General features: G+C 46.2%; 1 protein-coding gene across 1 annotated transcript in view; it reads left to right on the top strand.

Annotated features, from left to right (window-relative positions):
* The window catches only part of anks1b (ankyrin repeat and sterile alpha motif domain containing 1B), a 541,227-nt gene that overhangs the window by 504,490 nt on the left and 24,462 nt on the right, over positions 1–12,275 (top strand). The window contains 1 exon segment of the mRNA XM_084331050.1: positions 10,679–10,765. Within this exon segment, the coding sequence (XP_084187176.1) occupies positions 10,679–10,765 (87 nt within the window).

Genomic DNA, 12,275 nt, shown 5'->3' with positions numbered 1-12,275 from the left:
CACTACACTACACCACACCACACCACACCACACCACACTACACCACACTACACCACACCACACCACACTACACTACACTACACCACACTACACCACACCACACTACACTACACTACACTACACTACACTACACTACACTACACTACACCACACTACACTACACCACACTACACTACACTACACTACACTACACTACACCACACTACACTACACCACACTACACCACACCACACTACACTACACCACACTACACCACACTACACTACACTACACCACACTACACCACACCACACTACACTACACCACACTACACCACACTACACTACACTACACTACACCACACCACACTACACTACACTACACCGCACTACACCACACCACACTACACTACACCACACCACACCACACCACACTACACTACACTACACTACACTACACTACACTACACTACACTACACCACACCACACCACACTACACTACACCACACTACACTACACTACACTACACTACACTACACCACACCACACTACACCACACTACACTACACCACACTACACTACACTACACTACACTACACTACACTACACCACACCACACTACACTACACCACACTACACCACACCACACCACACCACACTACACTACACTACACTACACTACACTACACTACACTACACTACACCACACCACACTACACTACACCACACTACACTACACCACACTACACCCCCTCCCCTCTCTGGACTCCATCTACACCTCACGCACAGTCACCCGCTCTGTTAAAATAGTCAACGACCCCTCTCACCCAGCACACCACTTATTCCAGCACATGCCCTCAGGTCGCTACAGGTCCATCCTAACCAGTCACACACACTTCACAAACAGTTTTTTCCCCACAGCAGTCCGAACACTGAACACCCTGGCCCGCCCCCCTTTGCACAGACGGGCAAGCATCTGTCACTGACTGACACTGTTACCGTGACTGTCCTATATGTATTTATGAATATATGTATTTATTGTGGGATTGGGAGGTGGGAGGGGGGCGTTTTTGACGTTTTTGATGTTTGATGTCTGTTTCATGTTTCAGTGCTTAACAATCTGTACCGAAAACAATTACCACCAACCATTGTTGTGTGGCATTAAAGTATCTTGTATCTTGTCTTGTACTACTACACTACACTACACTACTACACTACACTACACTACACTACACACTACACTACTACACTACACTACACTACACTACACTACACTACACTACACTACACTACACTACACTACACTACACTACACTACACCACACTACACCACACTACACCACGAGCCTGTGCCAAGATGAGGCTAAGACAATATGTCCACCACACTTCCGGTCAGCTGTCACTACTGCCAAGGAATTAAATTACCACTCAACTGTTGATGAGAAAAGATGTCCAGACAATTTAGGACCACCTGACCAGTTATTAACATAATAACTGTTCATCTTGACCTATTGGCAAACACAGTATAAAACCCACAGGAAGTCAACTGCTGTCCTTGCTGTTGCCTAGCAAGGCTCCAACATTCCACTGAAACTGTTATGGTTTGTAACCGACCCCAATCGCACAACACAAGACAGGTATGATGGTTTGCCAAGAAACAGATATTTATTGAGAGACAGGGAAAAAAGGGCACTGTCCCTTTAAGGGAGAACACAAATACAGGAATATAACAAGAGGGGAAAAACTAGGTGCCTTTAAGAGGCGGGCAAGAAAAGGTAACACTAAGGGAAGGTTAATGAACGCTAGGGGAAACATTAAAGGAACGCTAGGGGAAGGTTAAAGGAACAGAGGAACTAGAGACTAGGAGATGTCGGGACAAGGAGAGCTAGGGAACAGGAGAACTGGGGACTAGGAGAACTAGGGACAAGGAACTAGGTGGAACAAGAAGGGGAGGACTTGGGACCAGGAACTAGGTGGAACTAGAAAGGGGAGAACTAGGGACAGAGGGGACTGAGGCCCGCGGAGGCGGGCTGGGGACAGGGAGGAACAGGGAGGACTGGTGGGAAACATCTGGGCTGCTCTGCAGAACAGAGGAGAGGGTTAATATTCAAAAGGGAACAAACAGAGCAGATGCAGAACAGTCCAAATAAACAAAGTAACAAAGTAACAATATCTTCGTGTGACAAACACACAGGGGGAGATGTAATGTCCAAAAATACTATCTAAGTGAGAACAAAAACAGAGTGGGAGATGAAATGTCCAAACTACTAACTAAGTGAGAACAAAAAAGGAGGCATTACGCTGGGTGAGTGACTTAACAATCAAAACTCACCCAAGCGTATGCGGAATGGTACAGGAACGCAGCGGGACGGGGGCAAGAGGCATTACGCTGGGTGAGTGACATCACAATCAAAACTCACCCAGGCGTATGCGTAATGGTGCAGGAACAGCAGCGGGACGGGGGCAAGAGGCATTACGCTGGGTGAGTGACATCACAATCAAAACTCACCCAGGCGTATGCGTAATGGTGCAGGAACAGCATCGGCGGCGAGGGTGTCGCCACCGGGTAGCTGGCTGTCCGAGCCGAGGAACAGAGTGCTGGAACAGCGGCGGTGGCGAGGGTGTCGTCAACCGGGTAGCCGCTGTCGGAGCCGAGGAACAGAGTGCTGGAACAGCGGCGGTGGCGAGGGTGTCGTCCACCGGGTAGCCGCTGTCGGAGCCGAGGAACAGGGTGCTGGAACAGCGGCGGTGGCGAGGGTGTCGTCAACCGGGTAGCCGCTGTCGGAGCCGAGGAACAGAGTGCTGGAACAGCGGCGGTGGCGAGGGTGTCGTCCACCGGGTAGCCGCTGTCGGAGCCGAGGAACAGGGTGCTGGAACAGCGGCGGTGGCGAGGGTGTCGTCCACCGGGTAGCCGCTGTCGGAGCCGAGGAACAGAGTGGCGCGCCACACCTTGGTGTGCACGTCGGAACCGAGAGACGCCTCGGGGTGCGTCTGCGAGGAGGAGTGTGCCAAGCACGAGGATCCTTGGAAGATGCGCGTTGCGCGCTGGAGACTGGAGAGCGTGCCAAGCCCTTGAAGATACGCGTTGCGCGCTGGTGACTGGAGAGCGTGCCAAGCCCTTGCAGATGCGCGTTGCGCGCTGGTGACTGGAGAGCGTGCCAAGCACGAGGATCCTTGGAAGATGCGCGTTGCGCGCTGGAGACTGGAGAGCGTGCCAAGCCCTTGAAGATGCGCGTTGCGCGCTGGTGACTGGAGAGCGTGCCAAGCCCTTGCAGATGCGCGTTGCGCGCTGGTGACTGGAGAGCGTGCCAAGCACGAGGATCCTTGGAAGATGCGCGTTGCGCGCTGGAGACTGGAGAGCGTGCCAAGCTCGAGGGTTCTTGGAAGATGCGCATTGCGCGCTGGTCTGGAGAGCGTGCCAAGCTCGAGCGTCCTTGGAAGATGCGCGTTGCGCGCTGAGGACTGGAGAGCGTCTGCGCTGGTCTGGATGTGCGTCAGGACGAACAGCTGCGCGGGGGTCTGCAGTGGAACGCTGGGGTGCCTCCCGTGGAAGTACAGGGAGCGCAGACCAGTCTCCCCCACAGGCAACGGCGACAGCTGGCGAAGGCTGGAGCAAACATCTCGACGCCGGAGAATGGAACAGCATAGGCAGACAGAGGATCTCCCGAAAGAGTCTAGATGTTTAGAGAATATGACTCGGCAAGTATACAACACGACCCCACGCCGAAACGAGGGGAAGAGCCCTGGTATTTAAAGCCCACAGGGGAACTAATTAGCCTGCCACCACAGGTGCGAGAGGTAATTGATAATAGTCCAGGTGTGGCCACTGAGAGTAAACGAGAGTAAAGAACGAGAGGGTGGGGGCTAGAGAGAGTGAGTGAGGAATTCCTAACAGTAGGCTTAAAGAAGACAGAGAAAGTTGGTGAGCAGCGGACAAAACCTCACAGAAACGGTCTATAGGGAGGTGTAGTCTGACGTCACTTCCGCGAGGTCCACCCGTATAGGGATTTATCATTGGGAAAATGTATTATCAGCTATTGTAATAATTCTGCCTCATGAACATTGGCAAGTTTTCCATTTTTGCACAAAATGAGTTCCCTTCTATCACTAACATTATTGTTTATGCGTTTTTGGTTGAAATAAAGTTAGTTATAAGGTTTTTAATTTGTCGTTAAAAAATTATTCACCAGTCATTCAGTGCTGTCGCCTAATACATCCAGGAGTCTACTCTGTGGTGACGTCAGTCAGTAGCGCCAAAGTGAAGTGTAGTTCCTCAGTGAACGAAAACATAAACCTTGTTATTTTGCTACTTTTACGATTAATTGCGATTTCTTTCATGTTGAGCTATAGATTGTGGATGAATACACACAGAAAGGTACACCATGACAATGTTCATGCTTTATTTTTTTTAAACGACACGATTTAGAAATGGGTCCATTGGAAATACATGGCAATTTCAAGGAGGGTGGACCGCGTGGGAAACAGCAATGATGTAACCACTACACCTCCCTATAGACCAGGAAGTAACCACTACACCTCCCTATAGACCAGGAAATAACCACTACACCTCCCTATAGACCAGGAAGTAACCACTACACCTCCCTATAGACCAGGAAGTAACCACTACACCTCCCTATAGACCAGGAAGTAACCACTACACCTCCCTATAGACCAGGAAGTAACCACTACACCTCCCTATAGACCAGGAAGTAACCACTACACCTCCCTATAGACCAGGAAATAACCACTACACCTCCCTATAGACCAGGAAGTAACCACTACACCTCCCTATTTGGCCCAAGTTTATTTCCTGCAACGGAATTCTCCTGAAAACATCAAAGAACCATTTCCTAATCAACATGATGCGAATACATACACAGGACAAATATGTCAACGTTTGAATGAAAATATAATCAGTGAAGTTCAAACTACTGCAAAGATTCCAATCCGCCCACACTAACGTTCCCCAGTCTGTGTGCAAAGTAGTCATAGATAATACATCTAGTCTATATTTTATTGATAATACATCTAGTCTATATTTTTATATTTTATTGATAATACATCTAGTCTATATTTTATTGATAATACATCTTGTCTATATTTTATTGATAATACATCTAGTCTATATTTTATTACTATGCAAGTTCTTCACACGCAAAAAATCTGTCTTAGTGTGAAAAGGCTTTCATCCTCACTAAACCTTTTAAAACTAGGACACATTCTCTCCCTAAATGTCCTAACTCTCTCTCTCTATCTCTCTCTCTCTCTATCTCTCACTCGCACGCACACACACTTGAACTCATACAAACCTGAGGTATTATAGTGAGGTATTTTAGTTGTGGATTAAGTGTGTTGAGGGATTTATTTTTAATATCCGTGCCTGGGTGGCTCAATATGACCCCTCCCCCACAATTCCACAATCCCCCTTTTACCTCTGCTCACCTCATCGCTCTCTCTCTCTCTCACTCTCTGTCTGGTTTTGTTCCGTTTCCTCCGTTCGATCCCAGGTTCAGCTCATTTGTCTTTTATACTTGCCTCTGTTCAACTCTCTCTCTCTTTCTCTCTCTCTCCATATCCATCTCCCTCTCTCTATCTCTATCTCTCCCTATCTCCCTCTCTCCATCTCCCTCTCTCTATCTTCCTCTCTCTATCTCTATCTCTCCCTCTCTCTCTTGTGAGGTATTGCTGCAGTGTGAAGATATAGTATATACGTATTAATATTCATGAACTAAGCATCCTCCTCTCTCTCCTCCTCCTCTCCTACATCTGTCTCTATATCGGACACGCACATATAGCCTACACACACACACACACACACACACACACACACACACACACACACACACACACACACACACACACACACACACACACACACACACACACACACACACACACACACACACACACACACACACATTACCATGGCCGCCGTGTGAATATGGTCTATACACCAGGCTTGTGCTCCATTCACCTTCAATCCATTCAGGAAGTGTATAATAATAATAATAATAATAATAATAATAATAATAATAATAATAATAATAATAATAATAATAACTTCATTTTATATAGCGCCTTTCAAAAGACCCAAGGTCGCTTTACATAGGGGGGGGGGGGGGGGGAATAACAAAGTAACAAACATAGTGGACAGAAACAACATATACATATAAAGTGAGAAATTAGGGGTTAAATGGAATTGAGCACAACCCTGTGTGTACATACCCTGTGTGGAGGCAGGTATGGTGGGTCTAAATCCCGCCTCCAGCTACTGTCTGAGTGTCTGTCAGCCAAGCAGCCCAGCGCTGCCTCTGTCAGCTCACATTAACCCCCGATCCTGACAGCTCTGAGAGAGAGAGAGAGAGAGAGAGAGAGAGAGAGAGAGAGAGAGAGAGAGAGAGAGAGAGAGAAACAGACAGACTGACAGAGAGAGAAACAGACAATGGCGTCGTGTGGTCTAAAAATGACCGAGGATGCCATCATCTGCCAAGTCAGAATTTCTTTTTCACAACCTATGTTTTTATAATGCGTTAAACGTTGCGGTGTCAAAACCACTAATATTACATTCAGACAGAAAATGCGTGTCAACTGGAATGCACCCTTGGAACCCCCCCCGGAAATAGTCCAACGAGGTACAGTTTGTTTACACCAGTCACATAATGTTACATTAGTAGCAAGCAAGCTATAAAAAGGAAACAGTTTAATGTGACTGAGTGATCTAGTGAGCTAGAATAAGAATATTCTACCCATAAATAGCTAATGTCAAATATAAATAACTTGATCATGGTCATACCAAACCAGTCGACTAACGTAACGTTAGCTCTTGTCATTTCCACCATTGAAATGAACATTGCTGTCAAATATTAAATAATGTTTCCTACGAAGGTAGCTTGCTATGGCAGTGAACTATAGATTGCTAATGTTAGTTAGAATTCAGCATCACAGAAATGGAATAGCACACTATTGGCATTGGTCAGCACTATGAAGTACCGTAGGCTTACCTTGTCAATGGACCTGGACAGATTTGTTAAATCAGAATGTCCAGTGGTGGTCCAGGGATTGTTTAGTCCCGCAGCCGCTTTGTCGAAAATAAACCTCTTGAATCTTGAAACATCTCCAACAAAACAACTGTCCTCTGTTAGCCGAACCAGTTAGCCATTCCAGTTCGCTTATAGTTATTGACATTAAAAGTATGTTGTCCCTTCCCGGCTCTTGCCTGAACAATGCAGAGCTGTGGTGTCGGCCTTCCTTTTGCTTTGATGAGCAATTGTTGTTAAAATGTTAAATTAGTGAAATCATTTAGTAATAGATACACAACAAGATCTCTGTCACCTTCCATTCTTGTTGATTGATTGCTAGCTACTAAAACGTCGAACGAGGCCGCGAAGCGATGACGTTGTCACGTTTAGCTATATTTCTTTTTTATATCTTTTTCCCCCTCCTTTTTCCTCCGATTCTTCTCCCATCCCAATGTTAGTCGTTATGCCAATTCCCAATCCCCTTCCTGGTCGCTGCGCACTTACCCCCCACAGTCGGTCTGGGAGAGTGGAGGCTACCACGTGCTTCCTCCGACACACGTCCAGCCAATCAACCGCTTCTTTTCACCTGGCAGCGTGGACTCTCACTGAGAGGGCGTAGCGTGTGGAAGGATCACACTACCCCACTTAGATCCTATCCGCGCTTAGCAGGCGCCTCGACCGAACTGTAGGAGTCGCTGTTTACAACGACCCGGACCCACCAAGCCAGCTTCTCCCACCCTCTAATACTGCCAATTGTATTAGTGTGAACGGCCAGCCAAGCTGGTGACAACCCCGGAGCTGTGAGCTGGATTCGAACAGGCGAATCCAGCTGCTCCGGGGTTGGTGACAAACGCAATCTCTGTTACGCCACCTGACCGCCCTAATCACGTTTATCTTTTAATGTGATTTGATTGGTCTTGAACTTCTGGCCCAGCCGCTCCGGCGGAGGCAGCCAGATCTTAGTGGAGTCCCCAGGTCACCAGGCGGGTGCGCCGTTAAGACCAACCCCATTGAATTAAGCTTGAATCTTATTGGCTAATAATATGTTAAGGGCCGCCAGAAAATGACATGCAAGCCTGGCTTCAATGTCAATCAAAATAATGCTACCAGCAGTGTACCTGGGCTGCCTCAGTGTTACAGAGAGTGGGCGCAGTTTCGCTCGTTCGGTTCATTTTTCCAGGAGGGAGAAAATTATTATAACACAGAGATGAAAAAGAATGATTTTCTTATTATTGTAAACTATATAAAAAAAATTAATCATATTTTTGGAGAAGCTTGGCTCCCATGAATATTCGCCACTGGAAACAGACAGACTGACGGAGAGAGAAACAGACTGACTATGAGTGAGAGCAAAAATCACTGAATGACAAATCGGAAGAGCTAGAAGGACAGGGACTCATATCATATTCTTTTTTTTTGTATCCACTTTTTCTCCTTATTTTTCTATTTTTCTCCCATCCCAATTTCGTATAGCCAATTCTCCCCTGTCTTGAACGTTGCTAGACTATGCCTCCCACTGGTCGGCTGTAGTGAGGATAGAAGCCTTGCATCACGTGTCCCCCTCCGGTACACGAGGAGGCAGCCTGTCGCATCTTTTCACCTGCCAGTGCTGACTCTCAGTGGCGAGGAGTAACATGTGGGAGGCTCACACTGCCCCCAGATACCAACCGACCTGTAGGAGTCGCTGTCCACAACGTCCAAATCCCCACCCATCGACCTCCACCCTCTAACTCTGCCAATTGAGCCAGTATGACGGCCGGCCCAAGCCGGAGGCAATGCTGACACCACGGATTCGAGACCGGAGTCTCTCGCATTTGGTGACGAGCGCAATCTCCGCTGCGCCACCCAGCCGCCCTCATATCATATTCTTTGAATGAATATGAACTGTCTGACAGCCTACTGGGGGAGATGGTGATGTTAAATCACACTGGTCTCCAACACACTGCATAATGAGCTGTAGAGTGTAGGCCTGCTGGGGGAGATGGTGATGTTAAATCACACTGGTCTCCAACACACTGCATAATGAGCTGTAGAGTGTAGGCCTGCTGGGGGAGATAGTGATGTTAAATCACACTGGTCTCCAACACACTGCATAATGAGCTGTAGAGTGTAGGCCTACTGGGGGAGATAGTGATGTTAAATCACACTGGTCTCCAACACACTGCATAATGAGCTGTAGAGTGTAGGCCTGCTGGGGGAGATAGTGATGTTAAATCACACTGGTCTCCAACACACTGCATAATGAGCTGTAGAGTGTAGGCCTACTGGGGGAGATAGTGATGTTAAATCACACTGGTCTCCAACACACTGCATAATGAGCTGTAGAGTGTAGGCCTACTGGGGGAGATAGTGATGTTAAATCACACTGGTCTCCAACACACTGCATAATGAGCTGTAGAGTGTAGGCCTACTGGGGGAGGTAGTGATGTTAAATCACACTGGTCTCCAACACACTGCATAATGAGCTGTAGAGTGTAGGCCTACTGGGGGAGATAGTGATGTTAAATCACACTGGTCTCCAACACACTGCATAATGAGCTGTAGAGTGTAGGCCTGCTGGGGGAGATAGTGATGTTAAATCACACTGGTCTCCAACACACTGCATAATGAGCTGTAGAGTGTAGGCCTGCTGGGGGAGATAGTGATGTTAAATCACACTGGTCTCCAACACACTGCATAATGAGCTGTAGAGTGTAGGCCTGCTGGGGGAGATAGTGATGTTAAATCACACTGGTCTCCAACACACTGCATAATGAGCTGTAGAGTGTAGGCCTACTGGGGGAGATAGTGATGTTAAATCACACTGGTCTCCAACACACTGCATAATGAGCTGTAGAGTGTAGGCCTGCTGGGGGAGGTAGTGATGTTAAATCACACTGGTCTCCAACACACTGCATAATGAGCTGTAGAGTGTAGGCCTACTGGGGGAGATAGTGATGTTAAATCACACTGGTCTCCAACACACTGCATAATGAGCTGTAGAGTGTAGGCCTACTGGGGGAGATAGTGATGTTAACAGGTTTAAGATTGTGCGGGGAATTGTTATTAAAAGAAAAAAATACAGGGTTATAAAAAAAGATACCTGATTTGTTTTGTATACATTTTTGGTATCAATCTCCATTTACTGTATATATATATATATATATATATATTTATCCAGGTATCAAACGTTGCAGAATGTTGGATTCTTACAATTTGAACTCCTAGTTCCTCTAGTTTACATAATGTATTGACATTTTTATTGAAGATATCAGTTGAGCGTGGTCTGATTCTGTTCAGAAAAGCAAATGACATTATTTTATTTTATTTTATTTATCCTTTATTTATCCAGGAATGTCCCATTGAGATACAAGATCTCTTCTTCCAGGGAGTCCTGAACATAGACTAAATGTTTTAACGGAAGGTTTTTCCAGTGATAATCCACACTACTTGAGGCAAATTTTCCAGACACAGATTAAGTCCTGAATCAAAAAAGGTCCAGCGGAGATCTCCCGTGATAAACATGAATTAGTCCTGGATTCAATTAAAAACGCTGTAATGAATTGCATCAAAATTCACTGCTGCACCTTCCTCTTTCTCTCTCTCTCTCTCTCTCTCTCTCTCTCTCTCTCTCTCTCTCTCTCTCTCTCTCTCTCTCTCTCTCTCTCTCTCTCTCTCTCTTTCTCCATCCCTTCTCCAAGAAGTCGACAGAACAGATGAAGAAAGTGCCGACCATTGTTCTCTCTGTTTCCTATAAGGGAGTGAAGTTCATCGACGCCACAAATAAGGTGAGACTTGAGTAATTGCACTTTGTTACAATACTTAAGTACTGTTTTGGGGGATTTGTACTTTAGTCGAGTATTATTAGGTTTGTATACTTGTACTTTTATTCAATTACATTTCAGAGAAAAAAAACATACTTTGTATTCCTTACATTTAAAATGCAGACCTACAAAGTACAAAGTACAAATCTCACAGGTCCAACTATTTTAATTAGTATATTTGTTTCTCTGGCCGAACTAACGTTAACGTTATTAATCCTGCGGCCGCACTTTATTTAAAAACAGCCAATCAAATCCCCATCAATGGAAAATGAACCCGCCCATACCCATGCTGATTGGTCCTTGTGCAAGACTAGAAAGTGGGGATCTTTGATTAAACACCTGCTATCAGAGGAATACAGTCAGAATTAATTTCTTTACTTTAACTTTTTAGTACTTAAGTACATTTAAAGGTAGAAACCTTTTTACTTTTAGCCAGATACTCTGACTTGTACTTGAGTACGACTTTGAGACGGTACCCATACTTTCACTTAAGTATAATTTCTGGGTACTTTTTACACCCCTGCTTGTCATATTATTTTGTCACTCATAGTGTGTCACTCAACAGCTCCCTGTTAGTCGATCAGTCAAGTTAAGGGGTCAGTTTTACTTTCAGTTTATCACGGTTTTAGTTTGGAACCCAATATGCAGACAAAGAGAAACGGCAGACAGGTCTGGATAAAACCCAAATGGGTATATTTAATAGAACGGTCAGTGTCCAGGCAGGGGTCGATACACGGGGGAGATACTCATATTGTCCATGGTGTGCAGCGCGGGGGACAAGAGAGTCAGACAGACGGGGGTCAGAGCAGGGACAGGGATCGTCAGCCAGGCACGACGGAGTAGAGCACAGAGAATTGTCAGACAGGCAGGGGTTCTTAATGCGCCCTCCCCCCATGCTGAATGAGTTATTTTTCCAAAAATATGATAAACACATCTCTGGTAAAGCACAATATTTAAAGAGGTGCTTCTACATGATTGTATGTGAGAAACACAGTATCATTATTTTGTTAGTTTAGTCGCCTACTATACAGTAACATATAGTGTAGTAGTTACATTACACACTGTAACGGTCCCCCTGGTCCTGCGTCACAACCCTCATCTGTCCATGGACAATGGACCTGTCTCAAACCCTGCCCCTTTTCTTGATCCTCCAATCACAACTGTCGCTTACCTCGGACAAACTTGGTTTGTCCGAGGTAAGCGACAGTTGTGATTGGAGGATCAAGAAAAGAGGGCAGGGTTTGAGATAGGTCTATTCCCATGCCTGAACTACGTCTCTCAACCACCAGGTGGACTAGTTCAGTGCATTCATCTTTGTTGTCTTTTATTTATTAATGTCCTGTCTGGGGCGGTCAGGTGGCGTAACGGAGATTGCGTTCGTCACCAAACCCCGGAGCGGCTAGATTCGCCTGTTCGAATCCAGCTCACAGCTCCGGGGTTGTCACCAGCTTGGCTGGCCGTTCACACTAATACA

The sequence above is a fragment of the Notolepis coatsorum genome, assembly GCF_963971535.1.
Source record: "Notolepis coatsorum genome assembly, chromosome: 15".
Taxonomy (NCBI): Eukaryota; Metazoa; Chordata; class Actinopteri; order Aulopiformes; family Paralepididae; genus Notolepis; species Notolepis coatsorum.
The sequence above is the reverse complement of the archived record's forward strand: the minus strand, read 5'-3'. Positions and strand labels throughout refer to the sequence as shown.